Here is a 19701-nt window from a genome sequence, read left to right on the forward strand (position 1 = left end):
GGATGACTCAAGGGGAGTAACTGGGAGCTAGCCTGACCACTACGGGAGGGGAAAGCTTTCCTTATATTTCTCTTATCAGTGGGGTGCTATTGGTTCACTTTCAGCTCCTGCAGGTTGGCCTCTTTTAGTTCTCTGGGTCCCTCTCCCAAGAGAAGGGTAAATCAACCCTGTGTGTATGCTTTGAATGTTATCTAGTATAATACTTTGTGCTGCTGCCCATGGTGTCACCTCTCAAGAGTTGGAGATGTCTGAGACTGTGCAGGTCAGCTTCCCTACGGAGGCTAAATCAGTGACACAGAGTCTGGTTATAGTCTGAGTGTAACTTGCTTTATTTACACACGTGCACCGGTCCTGACGAGATGGTCGAACAGCATACAGGCAACCCCTTCTTCCAGATGTCTTAGCCCAATTCCAATGCCTGCTCTGCTTCAGGACTTGACTCTAATCAGAGCCCCAGACTCAGTCTCCCGCTGCTCACATCGCTCCCTCTCACCCAAAGCTGCCTCTATGCAAAAGCTCTGTCCATAACCAGAACTGCGAACAGCACAGCACGCCTGCCCGAGAGTCAACACTTGCTTGCATGCTGAGAGAGAGAATCTAGACGACTACATGAGATAGTGACACTTTTTGTGGCACCTTTCATCCCAGCAACTTAAAGTGCTTTGCACACATGAACTTAGCTTCACAACACTACCATGAAGAAGTTTCATATTATTATCCTCATCAGCTAGTTCAATTAATGCTGCTGGGCCTGCAGTGACTTGGGGTGGTCATGGGAGTCCTGCCATTGCTATTGTGAGGTTTGCTGCTTGTGTTGCATTGCTGTGTGCTGTTGAACATGAGCTACTGTTGCTGGTGGAGAGGTGTCAGGGGATAAGAACTTGAGCCCCCTGAGGAATCTGGTCATGTTTCCTTGTCACAGCACTGACTGGGTCACAGTCCAAGTTCCCCTGTTGTAATGCAAGGCCCGTGTCAATAACGCATTTGATCGTTGGCTGTTTTGTTTTAATTCCACTGTGTAATCATGGAGAGGCCTGGAATTGATGTGGGGTTATGACATCTCTGGACTGGATAAATGCATTGAGCCTTTGGACTAGTGCCTTTCTAACATCACCTGCACTCTGCTCAGATTGCCCAGTAACGCCCCATCGTACTGCATAGGCCAAGTTAAAGTGAATCCGGTGCTCAGGAAAGGTGTCCGGTTGACAGCTGTGGAGAGTGAAGGCTTCTATCCACAAAACAGGTACAGGTCAGGCAGTGACAACACAAGATTCCCCACCCTGCCCCATCAATATGCCTTGCCCCTGACATGGAGGGGGACCACCTCTAACAGGGAAATGGTAGTTCAGCTTCCATGTCTGTTGAAATGCTTGGCCTCTCTGCTGAGACTGCCAATAAGCAGGCCATTCAGACCTTAGAGTCATAGATTCCCAGGCTAGAAGGGACCACTGTGATTCTCTAGCCTGACCTCTTGTACAACACAGCATCCCTAAAATGATCCCTAGAGCTTTTCTTTGAAAAGCTGCAATACACCACTGACTTTCTCCCCCTGCCCCCATCATAAACTGTGACCTCCCTACCAGCCACTTTCTCCATTCCCCGATGGATAGGTCCTCTTCCAGTTGTCCTATCTTAACAGTGGAGACGAAACCAACCTTGCTGTCACCTGACCCCTTTGAGGATACAAATCTTTAGCATCAGTTGCAAAGGCTTACCAGTGCTTCTGAAAAGGAAAATATCAGCTGAGTTTAGCCACCAGCTCTGCAGGGAAGTCTCGTTTTCATATTGCTGTCTGAGACACACACAGGAAGGGTGCTGTGCTCAGTCAAAATGTTTCTGCATGGCAGTTTAAAAACCCAGCAGTTCCAGGTGAGTGTATACAGCCCTCTATTCCAGCTCAGAATCCACAGTACTCTAAATACAAGCTCCATGGCACTTTCACTACTGCAAGCCTTTAAGAACTCTCCAAGGAAAACATCACACCAAATTAATCTGCCGTCAAGTGGAAATTCTATATTATTTGCATTTGCCAGTGGGCTGCATGGGGCTGTAATTGCATTCTGAAGTCAATATCTCCTTCCAGTTGTTCATGAGATAGAATGTGGTCAATTGGATGTAAAAGGGAAACCTGACTACAGAGCTGCTGCTTTGGATTTGGTAGGTGCATTGTCTGGTTTTGCTCTGACATGAGGTTAGCGTTCCTTTATCAAAGGGAAAGATGGGGAATGTGAACAGAACAGGCACTAGATGCCAGAGGATCTGGATTCCTCTCCTGGCATTGCTACTGATTTGCGGTACGTCAGTAGGGCAGTTTGCTTAACATCTTCGGGCCTCGATTTCCCCATATGTAAAATGGGGCTAACATTACGTACCTACTCACTGAGGGGTTGTGAGACTTGAACCAATTATTTGCCAAGTGTTTTGAGACACTGGGGTTAAAAGCCAATGGAAATGGAAGCTATTGTTGTTTCTGTATAAAATAGCAGCGTTCAGAACATGGCTTTGGGCTCTAACTGTGTTGCATTAGTAATTTCACAGCTGTGCATCAGCTTCCAGCGTGTGACTGGGACCTCACATATCTGTTGATCGTTATGAGGGTCTGAGAGTGTGTGGGGTGGTTGTGAGGAACCCCAACTAACCTACAAGGGCTTGTTGGGGTTCCAACGAGTCCACTAAGGCTTGCCGGGGAGAGAGGGGATCCAATGAAGGGGCCAGATGGTCAGCTGTTATGAATTGGCATAAGTCCAGTGGAACGACATTGACAGGCACCAGCTGAGGATCTGGCTTGTATTTCCGCAGGAGGTGAAATTTCAAACTCTCAAACTCTCCCTGCTCGCCCCATATGGATTTCTCCAGGCAACTGCAGCATAGTCCGGGTTCATCTATCTTGCAAGAGGTACAATCTTCCGGGAGGCAACCTGTATCTCTTGGTCTGTAATCAGAAGACATCTCCCCATCTAAAATCTGAGGGGATCTGCTTCTCTTCCTTTCTCCCTCGCTAATCGCATGTCTAGATCCTGAAGCTGCTTGAGGAAGCCGGAATTGGGACAGACCCCTCGATGTTTACACACAGCCTGAATTGCATCAACAAGGGTCTTGTTTTCACAGATCATTAAGAAAGCAAGTACAAGTGTTGCTGATCGGCTGATCCCCATTGCACAGTGAACTAATACTCTGCCTGAAAATAAGAGAGAGAGAGCAGGTGTCACTATTTTACACCGTATCTGCTGATGAAGTTCATCCAGGCTGAGCTTGGCCGGGCTACTGCTGGCAAACTCGCTGCAGACAGGAGTATCTAGACTTTCATGATCAGACCAGACATGGTACATCATCTGTGAGGGAATGTAGTCTGATGGTTGAGGATAGACAAACTCAGGGTATGTCTACATTGCATCTGAGGGCAAACCTCCCAGCCCGGGTTCCCAGACTCATGCTAGTGCACTCAAAATACCTGAGTAGATGGTCCTTTGACATTGAGGCTCAGGCTCTGAATCTCACCTCCACCTGCCAAGGCTTCAGAGCCTGAGTTCCAGCCTGAGCCACAACATCTACACAGTTACTTTTAGCAGGCTAGCACGAGCTCTGCTCGTGCAAGCCTATGGTCCCAGGTGCAGTGTAGACATGTCCTCCAAGGTTCTATAGTGGGCCACTGGCTTATTTGGCAAGTCATTCATCACTCCAGATGCAGACGCAGATAGGGGAGTAAGGAGGTGTAAGGACCTGTACTTGACCCCACAGTGCCAAACCCTACTCACCATCCTGTGCAAGTGGGTGCAGAGTGAAGGTGGATCCTCCCGCAATGAACCTGCCAGTGGAGCTAAGCTAGCACGAAGGGGGAAGGGATGCATGCCAGAAGAAGGGCTGGAACAGCTTACTTCTACCATGAAACAAGGAGGGAGGAGGGACTGAACTGTGACTGAGTTGCCATTTGGTCCCTCTCCTCATGACAAACTGGAAGGTGCCAATTCAGCCCTTCACCCCTCTATGTTTGGGTTTCCTCATCCACAGTAGTGGGAACTATACTCATCCTTCTGCAAAGCTTTTTGGCTCACAGGGCTGCCCATGAAATGTGGGCAGAGAGCCTTTCCGTGGAAGCGGGTATAGAAAGGCGCAGTATTACTAGAAGAGCGGGCTGCAAAACTCTGAATTTCAAAATTTCCCAACAAAAAAGTGAACCAACTTTTTGCAAATTTTCCCCATTGTTTTACCAGCTGTGTTTATCTGCCTGCAGCGCGGAGGGGAAGACTTTTCAGAGGTGCTGACGCCTCTCGGAGCTGAGAGAGAAAATTAAGTCCTAACTGGTATTTCTTTGAGGAAAGTAGCCTGACATTTGAATAGGCTGTCTGCACTCATTTGAATATGCTTTGCTCTTTGCTTTTTCCTTTTACAACAAGGGCTTAGCAATTGCTGCTATCCCTATATGACATCCAGTTCATTCTTTACTAGCAGGTAACTTTACAAATGGATAATTGACTATCTTGAGTGTGCCACTGATTTCAGTAATGTGCAAACTATGGGAAGAGCAGTACAGCAAATCCTGCAGTGTGTCACCATCCTGTCCTGGAGAGACCCTCTCTAGGTATGATTGGGTAGTTCACTTTCCACAGCTGTTCTGTACTTGAGTTCTTTTCTCCTCCATTCAAACTAGTGGGAGTGCCACTCAGCACTCACCACTATTCAGGATCCAGCCCAAATGGGGAATGGGAGTTTTATAGAAGCAGGTCTGAGACCAACTCATTTTCCAAAGGCCACTAATCCATCGAATTTCCTGCTTACCAAATGCTATTCATCCAACTCAGCTAGATGTTGTTAGAATATGTTACAACTTATGTCCAGAAGAAAGTGAGAACAACTGATCCCAGTGGGTCAGAAAATATCCCATTTTGTTGTCCCTTGGAGGCAGATTACAACCATTGCGGTTATTGTAAGCCTTTAAAATGCAGAGGTGTTTGATGATGTGGCCATTGTACAGCCTAGAGCTTGTCAGGGTTTGTCCTTGGTTTGTTCCTTCTAACAGCATGTTAGCTTCTCTATTCTCAGGGATCAGGAAAAAAGGGCTTGTCTACACTTGAAATGGGACAGCTGCGCCACTGTAGTGCTTCAGTGTAGACACTACCTGTGCCAACAGGAGGCATTTTCCCATTGGCGTAGGTAATCCACCTCCCCCAGAGGTGCTAGCTAGGTCAACCTGGCACTGTGGGCGCTGAGGGTTAGATTGGCTTAATTAAAACACTCGGGCGTGGATTTGTCAAGTATCCAAGTGACCTATTTAAGCCAACTTAATTTTCCAGTGTAGAGCAGGCCAAAGATACCCCTGTTGGATTATGTCAATCTGTCCAGCCAAAGAAACTTGTTTGCTGTGCCTGTCTCCCTGGCTGTTAATACCTTGTACTCTGTGCATTGGCTTGCATCTCATATTTCATTGCTTTTGTGACACAGCTTTTATTTAAGGAGCTTATAGCAACAGTTGCAGTTTTGACTAATGACGACCTCATCGTCACATGCTCAGAGAATGAGCGAGCATGTGGTTTAAAACCTCTTCCTGTCAGCAGGGTCAGAGAAGGTTTCATGCCACAATGGCCTGTGTCTGATGAGACTGTCACCTTTCACTATCCTGGCATAAGAAACCTGAGCCCTGCCTCTAAATATAGACATGGCTTCAACAGAAAGAAAAGGACAAACATAGGCTACAAGGAAGTAGTACAAACTCTGCTCTGCTGAGAGCAGATACGGATCAGGCTTTCAAACTTTTTAAAAAAATCTCTTGTGTTGATCTTGCAATTAAAAAAATATCAGCTGCTGCTTGGGTTATCCTTTTCCCTTTTCATCTACAGATTTCAGAAATGACTGTGAGCCGCAGCATGATCCCCTTTCTCATGCTGAATTGTATTTTACACCGTGAATAGTTCCATTGAAGTCAATGGGAGTATTTGCAAAATAGGGCAATATGTGCTGTCAGGGAAATGGCCTTTAAAAGAGAATTCCTTGCACTGCTTCATTTTCAAAGTTCTGTGCCATCATCAATCCTCACAATACCCCTGGTAGGCAGATAGGTTTTGCATTGCTCTCCTCATTTTAGAGAGGGGGCAGTTGAGACCCAGGTAAGTTTGGACTGGGATTTTCAAAGGAGCCTAAAGGAGATAAGCACACAACTCCTGTTAAAAGTAAGTAAGAATCAGGTGCCTAACTCCCACTGGTTTCTTTAAAATCCAAGCCTAAATTGCTTGCACAAGGTCAAACATCAAGTTAGTGGCACTGGGAGACTCCAGGAGTTCTTGCATACCTCAGCCCCAAATGGTGGAAATCTTGGAAGAAAGGATGTTCCTGGAAGAAGCCAGGGACACTTTCTTTTATGTGTCTGAAAAACACTGTACATGTTTATGAAGCTCTAGAAATAATATTAAAATGTCCAGGGTTTGAGCTACATCCAGAAAAGAAGGTCCTACTGGTTTGTGTCTGACCCAGCACTAGAGCCATAGAACAATTTGGATCTAAATCCAAACTGTCCCTGAAATTCAGCGTGGTTAAAATAGGAGACTGTTCTGAGTCTCTTTGTCCTTGGTTCAGGTCAGACTTGGCAGGCAGAACTCCATTTGTTGGCTTTGGGCTTGTGTACATGGTAAATTAGTGAGCGGCTAACCAGGCGTGTGAATCTACAGCATTCTAGCTTGCTGCGCTGTGTGGATCCTGCCACCATGCACTGAAAGTGCCATAATGTGCTTTGACTTTGACTAAAATTTCCTGTATGGAACTTTTAGTGCATGATAGCAGGGTCCACATGGTGAGTTAGCTTGCGTTGTAGATTCACCCCCCTCGCTTGCCATGCACTAGCTTGCCATACAGACAAGACCTTGGAGGGTGAGACTGCAATCAGCAAAGTGACTGTGGTTTTTTTTTTAAATGTTAGGTTCCATATTTATTCTCACTCAATGACTCTTCCATCTCAAGTATGCCCAGTCTCCACAGGTGCTGGAAGTAGGGGTGCTTCTGTATGTCCTGATGTGAAGTGGTTTCCATTATATAGAGGACTTACAGTTTGGTTCAATGGCTCTCAGCACCCCCACTATAAAAATTGTTCCAGCACCCCTGTCAGTCTCCACATTTAATCTGGGGTCTGGAGACCAAGCTGTGGTTTTTCCTCCTTATGCACCCCCCAAAGATTCCACCACTGGAACTTACGTGACCCCTTTTTTGTTAGGGATGCAGGATAAAGCCAGAGGTCCCTCTCCTCTTCAGGGCTAGGAGCAGCAGACCTTTGATTTTATCAGTGAGTGAGTAGATATGTCTCAAATACAAAGAGAGAATGGAGACAGTAAGAAGGTGCTGATTTTTCATATTTGCTTCTCTGACTATATCTTCACTTTAAATGACTCCTTTTCATATCAGCTATTAGTTTCTGAAGGTCTCCCACCAAGACTATAGACCAGCCTATGATTGGCTTTAGAGCTAATCTACCTAGCTTTCTAAAGCACTCATCACCATGGCATGTAGATTAAGATAATTTACCTCCTTTATATTTTCAGTCTTTATTCCTGGCTGCTGTCCTTTGTTGCATAGAGATTAGGATGTATTCTGTTGCTGACAATAAAGTGACTGTTTGATGCAGATAAATCATTCACATGAAATGATTTCATTAGTGTGAAATTGCTCTAATGAAAGAGGATTTTAATTTACTATGTGATTGTTTTGCAGCAAACAAATGAATGTTAAACTTGAGTAAGGGGGAAAAAAGCCATGTTGCTATTTAGCTCTTCTTACAGGCTGTGATCCTTATCTGATAGCAGTTGATATAAATGGGATAAGTGCAATCTGAACTCACCATGATGTATTGCACTTGTTTTACTGAATAGAGCCTGAAATGGGTATGTTCTGGATGGCAGACCTGAGCACTTCTGATGGCAGAATATTACCGAAGCCTCTAGCAGGGAAGCAGCTAGTAAAGACACCTTGGCGTCTGGTATCCATGCTCCAGGTCCTCATTCCCAAAATAGAGTAAGCAGAGAACTAGACATGCCATGGATGGATGAAGACGTGTCATCTGATTGGGATTTGCATAGAACAGTAATACTTCCTTTCTAACAACGGATTATGGCTATTATCTCAGATTCGTCCCTGATGTAACTCCACTGACTTGACAGGGCTTCACCAGGGATGAATTTTGCAAATTCAACTTTGTTGGCCAAATTCAAGTTGGAAAATTAAATGTTGTTAAACAAATTAGACATTACAGCACATAAGATCTGATTGTCCTTTTTGTTACCCATCATTAACTGAGCTGAATGCCTTGAATTAGCCTTTGCTTCCTCATAGGACTGAGCTAATTTGGGTTAAAACCGTGAACCAGCTCTTCAGCCAGTGTAAATAGGCCCTGCCCCATTGACTTCAGTGGAGTAACATCAATGTACAACAGCTGAGGATCTGGCCTATTCTACGTACTGTGAATCTTCTCACTTACCCTTGTTTTTCTCATCACTTGTTTCATTTTACCCACTACCATAAAGCTATGGGCAGAACCAATTATCTGTGTCTTTACTATCAGCTGAACAATAGCAAAGGCCGACTTCCAACATAGGGCTCATCTACACGGCATAGCAATGCTCACTAGAGGAATGTGATTTCTACGTTAATGCACCCAAGGGAACTTTTGGTTCATGACAGCAGGGCATACAGGGGACAGTTAGTACACAACGCTTTAGAAATCAGCCCCTCTAACACACTTTGCTGTGCTGTGTAGACAAGCCCTTATGCTGTATCGTGCCTTTTATCTGGGGGTTTGAAAATGCTCTACAGATGTGGCTAAGAATTGTGATCAGGTGGGGAAAGTGAGAGGTTAAATGACATGCCTAATGAGCCTGCAGCTGATTCAAGGAGGAAAATTCTTGTTAAGTCACTGGGCCGCTCTGCCTCCCTTATGGGGAGACCAACTTTTGCATTTCCACCAGCACGATGTTAGAAGAATGGTCTTTTCTGAGCACCCATAATTTCAATGAGTTAATTGATGGTTTTCATCTGCTTGTTTAAAATATGTGCACAGACCAATAAAAAGAAAATCCTGTATTTGCAAACCTTTCTCTCTGCATGCAGATAGTCTAATAATTGTCCATGGACTTCTCTCATCTGTGCTCACAGATTATTTTTCTCCTTCTGCAGACTTTATCAAAACCTGCAGATTCGCATTCACGTTTAGTTATAGTCTGAAAAAATGCAAATTGTACACATTCCCATGCAAAGGGGCGAAATTGATAGTCATGGTGGTGTTCTCTCCCCTAGTGCCTTCTCCTATCTGAAGCAAACAAGTTCAGTAAAAGATCAGCCGGAAACATTTCTGGCTGCATGGATTAGCTTGCTTGGAGGAGACTCCTCTCACTTGCTGACCCATGAATGGGGATTCTCAAACTACCATGGTAGTTACATTGTCAGTTGAAACCAACAGTTGTACTAACTGTGTGCCATAGGGCCATGCAGGTACGGAGTGGCTGGTTTTCAAGCAGGGCACAAGCCAAAGAAGCTGGAATGGTGGCACCTCATAAAATAGTGCTCTCATGGCCTGGCTACAGCAGCAGCCTCTGTGACAGTCAAGATGTAAGAGGTTGCACATTGAGGGTGACAGATGCTCCTTTACTTACCAATACTCCAGAACAGTATTGGTGGAAAGGAGGTCAAGAGTGTCCAATACTTAAGACAACAGTTCCCCTTTAAGGATACAATAGAGCTCCCACTGAAGACAAACAAAACCAAACCTACCCCACTGGGAACATCTCCTGATCAGTTACACTAGCGTAAATCTGGAGTCACTCCGATTTCAGTGGCATTACTCTGGATTTACAATGGTGTAACAGAACAGAATCTGGCCTCAAGTGTAATTCTAAAGATAAAGTATTTGATTCACAGCTTAAAAAAACCAGTATGTGTGTGTGTGCATCATATATACTTAAATGTGACTCAGTATCATCCTGGATGAACAAGTTAATAAAAAATACCTTCTAAAAAGCTGTGTGGAACTAATTAGTCATAATTAAGTGGGAGTTCTACCAAACAGTTTCTCGATCAAACAAAAATACCATGGTATATCCTGACTTTAAAATGAACGGCCCTCGTGTTACCTGGTACATTTCTGTTGTCGTGCATCAGTACTTTTAAGTAAATGCAGCTATTTTTTCCCCCCTCTTCTAAAAGATATGGGATGGGATAACACACCCATCCCTCCTTTCTTTCCTGTGCAGGCCCTGGATATTGAGCTGCTGAGTTGCTGTAGCTCAGGGAATTGTGCTTCCAGAACATCTTGTTTGTATATGTATCAAACTCTGCCACCCCTTAAAAAAAAAACCAACTTAAAATGATGACTGTCAGCAGCAGCTGGATTGAGTGGTTTTTTTAATTTGATTTTCTCTCCATTTCCAGCACTCCTTCTGGCATGTGGACTCGGGGAGTTCAGTAAAGTAATATCTATAGCCGTAACACTCGGACTAAATATCAATTCTAGCTATGATTAGTTCAGCTGTGATTACCTTATACCCATACTGTAGTTCCATGGGGCAACAATCTAGTCTATTTTCTTAACTGTTCCACTTTCAGTATTCTGGAATGTACCCAGAAAGGCTTTGTATTTCCTTTGTGGTCAAAGTTGTACTAACATTATCTGAGGGGAAGGGAGCCTGTAAGTCAGCTTGGTTCTCATGTTTTATTCCTTTGTATATTCTCTATGCTAGAATTTACAATGGAGTCTACCTTTCTTCAGGGGGCTGACTTAATTTGTAAATAGCACACACTGTAGTAGAAATGGGTCCAGATCCAAACTCCCTCAACTTTGGTGGTGGTTTTGAATGCCAAACATAGACCTCAGCTTTTCAAAGCCCAAGTAAATCTTTATGATGGGACAGATCAAGTCTTCCAAATAGCCTCTGAACTTCTGGGTGTTCACAATCCAGGTCCAAATTTTGCTGCTTAGGACTAACCCTAGAGTGTAGTAGCTATGGACCTTGATGTCAGGTACATCCTACCCTAATAATTACTGTTTAGGATCTATGTTGCTGTAAAACCTTGTAATTGTTGAAACAGAACAGGCCTTTAGGTGCATAATTACCATTTGTGTAAATCTGTAATCACTTAACTTTGTGGTGCTGTGGAAAACCCTCCCGTTAAAGATTTGCACTTAACTATCTGGATTCACCACAGGGTATATGCCTCCTGACCACAGAGAGAGTCCACTCACGAAGATTGTCCTGGCAGAAAGCAGATGCAACCTGCTCTCCCCTAGGGGGCCAAAAGGGGCCGACCATAGCTCAAGAAATGGCAACACCTTTCCCCCACATTTGCTATCATGCTAATTACTTTGAATGCTGAGTGTACAGCTGCATACCTCATTTGTTTGAAAAATCTGGCCCTAAGTTCTTCTGTGCCGTATAATATTTCAGACCACTGGCTTCCTGGCATTGAAGTAGACTGCAGATTTGAAAGTGGTTTGAGCATTGGCCTGCTAAACCCAGGGTTGTGAGTTCAATCCTTGAGGGGGCCATTTAGGGATCTGGGGCAAAAATTGGGGATTTGGTCCTGCTTTGAGCAGGGGGTTGGACTAGATGACCTCCTGAGGTCCCTTCTAACCCTGATATTCTATGATCTCTTTTTCCTCATGAGAAGTTTGAGTTTTTCTTGCTGGTGCATAAGGGCTGGTGATGTTTATTCCCACCCATAGTGCCACATCTTTTAAATTTGCCTCTATTTTTTCCAGGGACCAGATGTAAAGAAACTGTGATCTGTAACCTGCAGAAAATGCACTCGCATAGGGGTGTGTGATTGTGGTTTAAAGACATGCTAGTCTAATGGCTCTGCATGCTATATACTACACCCCAGGGACAGATCACTCCACAGGTGCTGGGAGCAATTATGAGTGCTGGTGGGCACTGAATCTTCACAGTGAATTAGCAGAGATGTTACTGTAATTGTGAGACCTATGAAGATGGGTCTTAAAGATGCCCTTATTCCTGTGTTGTGGGCTGGCGGTAGCCACACTAACTGCGTGCAGCTTATTTTCCCCCACAGCACACAGCCTGGCTGCTCCAACTGAGTACTGGGGTTCAGGATTTGGATCTCTAAATGCCGCAGAAAGAGACTCTGGACTTGATCTAAACCCCACTGAAGTCCATAGGAGTCTTTGTGTCACTAGGCTTTGGAGAAGCACTTCCATGAAGAGTAAGTTGTGAGCATAGTGGGAGATATAAAAGTAGATTTCAGTTGTAGCGAGGCTTTGTGTCTCCTTCTCTTGGCAGGGCTAAGGTTTGAGTGAGAAAATACTCACTAACTGGTTTACCAGACTAGCTGTGGGACTATGGGTAGTGGCTGTGTGACCAGGTGGATTAGGTATTTCAATTCCCACCCATCTCTACTTGGAATCTGCTTGTGCTGAATGCTAGCTGATGACTTGCTCTGCTTGTTTTTATGCTGAAGCCACGTAACATGCATAGCCAGTGTTGTTACCTCGTGGAGAATTCAACGCTGCTCTTATATATCTGGCAGCCTGATAGAAGTAAATGCTGAGATCAAAATGTGGATCATCGTCTGCTTCTATTCCATAATAATCTACAGGCAGGTCTCTGTAGAATTTAGCTCCAGTGTCAATATGAAATCTGCCAGCTGCAGCATTCACAATGTGGGTGATACCCATTCGGCGCAGCTGCTCTTTGTCCCGAGCTGTAAATCTGAAAGAAGGAACACTTGAGTATGCAGGGTGTTGTGCAAGGATTTCTCTGCCCACTGCCCTACAAACCTCTGGGCCAAACTATAGTGGAATTGTGCTGCTGTCGGCTACTGCGCTGATTGTTGTTACAGTGCAGACGCTAGGTGCTTTGAAATACCAGCAAACTGGCACGGCTCGCTTTTTCCCCCATCAATATGTTTTTTTCAGCACAAACTGGCTCTTGTGAATTTTTCATTTCCATCAGGTTTTTTTCAGGTTTTCATTGGAAAACCCACATTTTTTCCAAGAAAACTTTTAAAAACGTATCATTATTATTTAAGCACTGGTAGCGTGCCTAGCTGCTGTACCGATGCAGTCCTGATGCAGTGCTTCTCTACTACTACAGAGGAGATGAGGTCCATGCTCACTTTTGGCTTTAGGATTAGAGGAGGTGTAAAGCTGGCTTCTCTTCCCCTGTTCTTTAGATCCTGCCCTAGGCATAGTTCAACCAGGCCCAAGGATTGGGCCCCCCATTAACAGATGATTCCCAAACCTTCCATTCTCAGGTGATTTCATTTGACAGAGCCCCCATTTATCTCCTAGTTCTTGTCTCATTTTGAGGTCAGGTTCTTTAGAAGAATCTCACTTACAAGTCTCCCACGTAGAGGTTTGGCCAGACTTCATTCACATGGCCAGTGGAAGGTTGATGTGCCCACAGCAGACGTTGAAGCTCTGTCAGAGGTGGCGTCTGGTAATTGCTCTGGCTTCTGAGGGTCAGGCTCGAAGCGCTTCGTATCCTGGGGCGCAGTAAGTCATCTTTGCATAACAAATCAAAAGCCATTCTGAAATACAGAATAGAGAAGACATACCCCCCCTGTTTATACAGTGTTTCATTCTCCCTCCCACTCAAAAACTCACCTACAATTACAATAACAACTTACAAGATTCCTGCATCAAAGAGCTTACTATCTGTTTGTTCTGTGTTTTGTGTCCTGATCCATGACAAGGGCTCCTAGCTATTACTGCAATATAAATAATAATAATAATAATATATTCAGCTGTAAGGGCTGTATTGTGATAGCACTGAGCAGTTCTGTTCCAGTGACCCGACCCAATGTCCTCATGACAAACTGCCATAGTAGGAAGGAATGGTAGGACTGGACAGAACAAGTCTGACTAATGAGCAACTTCACAGACTTGTGGATGTTAGCACTTTGGAGATCATAAATTTTATTTCACTTACTTTCCTCCTTCATTCCTTTTCTCTCTCCTTTCTAAACTTCTAGTCTTGAAATAAATGTTGGAACTGCAGAAAGAAAACGAAACTGCAGGCTTTGCTCGTGTCTGGGTTTGTTCAGTCCCTGTATGGTATATCTTTCTCTTGGAATAGTAGCGCCTTGGTTCTTTAACTGGACATGGGCTTGAGCTTTTGGGACAATTCTTAGGAGCGGGATAAAGTACTTAGGGACTGCAGGTGAGTTCACTATTTTGTCTACACCACAATAAAAAAAAATTGTTGGGGAAAAATTCACTTACGGATAATCCTCTTTCCATCTTGGCCTTTTATTTAACTTTTTGGGCCTAGTTGGGCCATAATGGCCACTGGCTCACTCATAGCAGTGTTTCTTGAGGATAAAGGTCCAGAATGCTTCAGAGGACTGGCCATAGACATGGAGCCTTTACAAAATTCCCCATCTCTGCTTACTTTAGGCAAGAGAAGGAACACAGGAATTTGCACATAAGAACAGACGTGCTTCACCTATTCTGATATCCTCACTTTGACATTGATGAGTCCCAGTACTAGCTACTTCAGAGGTACTTCCACCCCCAATGCATAATGAATCTAACTGTGTCAATTCATGCCCTCACTCCAGCTAGTGGTCTCAAACACCTAGATGACTTGCCTGATGTCACAAAGGAAGTCTGCAGCAAAAACAGAACTAACATTTTCTGTGTCTTAACCACCAAACCATCTGTCATTCCATTAAATAATCGCAGCTCCCTCAGTGCCTCCCATCTCATAATAGCTGCAGCTAACCTTCCCTTCCTTTGACATATCCCATCCCTTGCAGCATGGCTGGTGACCACTCCAGTGTAGCTGATGACCTTATAAGCTTCCTTCAGCTGTTTTGGCCTCTGTTTATTTACTGCTTCCTGTCATCCCACTGCTTTCTTTCTCCACTGCATAAAATTCTTGGTTGACTTTAATTAATATTGCTGAGTCTTTGAGAGCCAAAAGAACCTATCAACCTCGCCTCTCAGACCCATACAGTAGTAATGAATTATAGGCTGTCTTGTGAGCATTGCAGGTAGCTGTGTGTGGATTGTGTTGCTGAATGAGATCTGGGAAACAGAGTGGCTTAAAATTTATCATACTGCCCCTCCAGGAATTGGACTGTTAAATTATATTAGGAGAGGGCAGTTTATCAAAATATAAATAGAGAGAGTATTTTCTTGGGTGACAGTGCAGAGGCACCTGTTAGAATTTACTGAAACACAGTTAGAATTTACTGAAAGCCCCAGCAGAGAGACCAAGGATTGAATGGGCCATGGAGAGTTTTCTGCCCTAGAGCCTTGTCTACACTAGCTTTTTGGCACTGTTTGTCTACCAGCGGTGTACTTCCAAGAGTTGCCAATGGTATAAGCCTAAAACAGAGCATGCATGAGCTTGTCTTTATCACCCCATTGTTGAATTGTGTTCAGAGTGTGACCTGATGGTGAAAACACCCGCAATCCTACATTCTCTAGCAGTTCCACCAATGCTGTGACTGATGGAGCAGCATCAGCGGTAGGCAAATGTTGGGAATAGTGCTGTTGTAAATGTTTCCCTAGAGGTGGTCGTTTCAGGAGAGCAGAGGCATGCTGACCAGGTAGTACAGGGAAGCCTGTGCTGTACGTGCCCTATGGATAAAGAGAAGATATACTGAAAGTCTTGGAGATTGAAACTAAGATGGGTGAATCCCTCCAAATCTGTCCTCAAATAAGCTCCAGCTGTAGTCTCACCCATTTTGTATTCCAGCAAATGAGTTTACCAGCAGGGATGTTCACTGAAAAAGTGAGCATTACAGTAAATTAATGGAAATCAAACCTTGAATTCTCACATCAAATATTCCCACTACAGCCTGATTCTAAGACTCACATTTATCCAGTTAGGGAATAGAATCGTGTCATGTGACTTCTGTGTCCAATCAAAGCTAGCGATCATTGCTCAAATTTCAGAAACAGAATACTCATAGCAAATTGATCATAAATGGTCTATAGCTAGAAAATTGCTTGTAGAAATCCTTTGAATAATGAACCCATTCAAGAAAATAAGGAGCATCCAACAGAAAATTTACAAACAGAAAAGGCAAAATTTAGTGAATAAACTATTCACTCCAAACTATTTTAGCTCTAGCTTTATCTATCACTTTTTCACACACTAAATTCACACATGCAAATTAATTGCACACTTTAAACAAAGTGATGAAATGCAGAAAGTTATTTTGTCTAGCTGAAATAAGCTAGGCATGTTGCTTAAAATGAGGTGGTACATTTAAAACATTAAGCACACATGGATTATAAACAATGTGGTTATCCAAAGCTATTGTAAAATATTTTTAAAATATATATTTAATGACTGGCTTGTTTAACTTATCTTACATTGCTTTTAAATCTACATTTAAATCTTTTTACTCTGTTTCTGTAGTGGGCTTGTTTTATGGCTTACTTTACATGTAATGAGCTATATTGTCTTAAAATGCCCATCCAGTTGGGATGCTCTTAATGATATTCATATGAGACACTTCTGGTCTTTGCCCTATTGAAACTGTATCACAGTAATTATTCAACCATGTAAGAGAAATTTTTAGCACTATATTTAAATTAATTTTGAATCACTTTATACTAGAGCTAGTAATTTTAGCTGAACTGTGTACTGTAATTTAATATAAATATATATATCTATATTTAATATATGTTAGCTGGAGAATTGCAATCAGGCAAGACTTTAATAGATCTGAAGGCTAGAAAGAAACATTATGATCATCTAGTCTGACCTCCTGCAGAACACAGGCTAGAGTGTCATCAGTAATTCCAGTATCTAGCCCAACAACTCTTGGAGAATTAGCATTGGTATCATGGTAGTGCCTAAAGGCCAACCAGTTCAGGGGCCGATTGTGCTAGATACTGTACAAATACGTAGTAAACAGTCCCTGCCCCCAATTGCTTACAGACAAACAAGGGAGCCTGGATGGAGGGGAGGAGGAAGATTGGGTAACAAAAGTAATATGCTAGGAAGACAGTTGATTTGTCTCAAGGCAGCCTTGAAGTCCTTTCACGTGTTGTCCTTTACTCCCCTCACGGGAATGCCCAGGTAGAGTCTGTCTGTTCATCACCATTTGGGTGGGTGGGAAGGTCTTTTCTCTCTTCCCACTCAGAGAAGCAACAATGAATGTCCTTTTGGACTGCCCTTATTGTGGATTCTCCAGCACCATTTTCATTAACTCCGGCCTGCTCTACGCTACTGAGTTAGGTTGACGTGAGGCAGCTTACTTTGATCTAACTATGTAAGTGTCCACACTCAAATTTTGCTCCTGCCAACGTAACTGCCCTGCTACACCAACTTAATAACTCCGCTCCAGAAGAGGTATAGAGTGCATGTTGATGTGGTTAGGTTGACACAGTGTCAGTGTAGACCCTGCACTGCTTCCAATGACTGTTGCTGGCTTTCAGAAACTGTTCCACAATGCCCCACACTGGGCTTAAATTGCAGTAAGGGTAGTTTAGGTTGGACATGGGATTGTTTAGTCTGTGGAAGGGGGGGCGGGGAATTTGATAACTGCTTTCAACTACCTGAAAGGGGGTTCCAAAGAGGATGAATCTAGACTGTTCTCAGTGGTAGCAGATGACAGAACGAGGAGTAACGGTCTCAAGTTGCAGTGGGGGAGGTTTATGTTGGATATTAGGAAAAACTTTTTCACTAGGAGGGTGGTGAAGCACTGGAATGCGTTACCTAGGGAGGGGGTGGAATCTCCTTCCTTTGAAGTTTTTAAGGTCAGGCTTGACAATGCCCTGGCTGGGATGATTTAGTTGGGGATTGGTCCTACTTTGAAGAGGGGGTTGGACTAGATGCCCTCCTGAGGTCCCTTCCAACCCTGATATTCTATGATTCTAAGGTTCTATGACATTAGGAAAAACTTTCTGTCATGGTGGTTAAGAACTGAAATAAATTGCCTAGGGAGGTTGTGGAATCTCCATCATTGGAGATTTTTAAGAGCAGGTTAGACAAACACCTGTTGGGGTGGTCTAGATCAGTGGTTCCCAAACTTGTTCCACCAGTTTTGCAGGGAAAGTACATCCCTCTGCCCGTGCTGCTTCCAGCAGCTCCAATTGGCCTGGAGCAGCGAACTGCGGCCACTGGGAGCTGCGATCGGCCGAACCTGCAGACACAGCAGGTAAACAAACTGACGTGGCCCGCCAGGGGCTTTCCCTGCACAAGCAGTGGAACAAGTTTGGCAACCACTGGTCTAGATAATACTTAGCCTTACCCTGAGTGCAGGGTACTGGACTAGATTACCTCTCAATGATTTGATGACTCTATGATAGTTCAGTTAATACAAGTGCTCATGGTAAGGATGGGCACCACCAACACAAGGCATGTAGTGTGGCAATGCAAAAGTGATTTAATTACTGTGGTGGCTGTATGCTGACATAACTTGAGTCAACGTAATTTTGTAGTGTAGACATACCCTCAGGGGTGCCCTGAAGCATAGTGTTGTAACTAGCACAGGTTGGTGCCACAATATGGAGAGGGCCTTTGAGGTAAGGTCCCCTAACAAAAATCCCAGTCCTTTGAAACTCATATTACTTTTCCCCCAATGTATCTGTATACCTAATACTTGGCTAAATAGGAAGAAAGGAAATAATAGGGCAGGGTGACTCGTGACTAAGTGGCACTGTTCCTTTTGAGTGACTGAACCAAACTGCTGCACCATATTTGCAGAGGGCACAGTGCTGCACAAAATGGTGTCGGTGCTTCAGTAGGTGGTACTGTGTTGTTTGCATGGATATGAACCCAGTGCCCTAGCACAGAGTTAGCTCATCAGCCCTTCACTGTACTTCCTTTTTCTGGTGAGATGGAGGAGAAATTTTTGGAAAATTTCAGGACGTCAGTACCCTTGCGTCAATAATCTATTAAATGTTTTAATCCCATCAGTAATTATCAGTCTATACATTTGTAGAATACTATCTTTTCCCCAACTTAATAAACACGCCTTTAATGTTCACCCTGCAGAGACATTACTCATGATTTGTTTTTGACTGGCTGGGACATGTTGTAACCCTGTCATTTTAGTTAAAAAGTCAACTTGAATGCACTTCAGTTGGATTATGTTTGACAGGTGATTGTAAAAGACCAGAATGAAGCTCTGGGTTTGGCCAAGATAGGGCATGTCAGGTTTGTGCCAGTTGTATCTTTAGAGAGACAAGGTGGGTGAAGTAATAGCTTTTATTGGACCACGAGACAAGCTTTAGAGTTTATGCAAAGCTCTTCTTTAAGTCTGGGAAAGATACTCAGAGTGTCACAGCTAAATACAAGGTGGAACAGATTGTTTAGCATAAGTAATTAGCATATGTTGCAAGAGACCATTCAAGGTGAAGTAGGCAGCCAATACCTCTGCAGTCCTAGGACAGCAGAGGGTTAGTGGGTTACAGATTGTTGTAATGAGCCATAAATCCAGTGCCTTTGTTGAGTCCATGATTTTTGGTGTCTAGCAAAGACATGAATTTAAGCTCCCAGGCTTGTTTTTGGAAGGTGTTGTGCAGGTTTGCTTTGAGGATGAGGACAGAGAGGTCAGATATGGAGTGATCATTCTGTGATAAGTGTTCACCCATGGGTTATATGGTCTTTTATCATTTTTCTGTGGGAGATCATTCAAGAGCATGGTAGTAGTCTGTTTCACCCACTGAAATTGTTATCGGGGCATTTAGTGCACTGGATAAGGTGCACCACATGTTGTGATGGTAGGATCTGGTGCTACACAGATGCA

At 43.8% G+C, this 19701-nt stretch overlaps 1 protein-coding gene across 1 annotated transcript in view; it reads right to left on the reverse strand.

The window, feature by feature from the left end:
- Window positions 1-318: 318 nt before the first annotated feature.
- Window positions 319-19701, reverse strand: part of LOC311524286 (dual specificity protein phosphatase 13B-like) — a 34187-nt gene continuing 14804 nt past the window's right edge. The window contains exons 2-4 of the mRNA XM_084635230.1: window positions 13324-13515; window positions 12475-12695; window positions 319-3178 (exon numbers count right to left, since the gene is read on the reverse strand). Coding sequence (XP_084491356.1) covers window positions 2958-3178; window positions 12475-12695; window positions 13324-13514 — 633 coding nt within the window. The 5' untranslated portion in view covers window position 13515 and the 3' untranslated portion in view covers window positions 319-2957. The remainder of the gene's footprint in view (window positions 3179-12474; window positions 12696-13323; window positions 13516-19701) is intronic.

The sequence above is a fragment of the Lepidochelys olivacea genome (assembly GCF_965140295.1).
Source record: "Lepidochelys olivacea isolate rLepOli2 genome assembly, chromosome: 7".
In the NCBI taxonomy this organism is placed as follows: domain Eukaryota; kingdom Metazoa; phylum Chordata; order Testudines; family Cheloniidae; genus Lepidochelys; species Lepidochelys olivacea.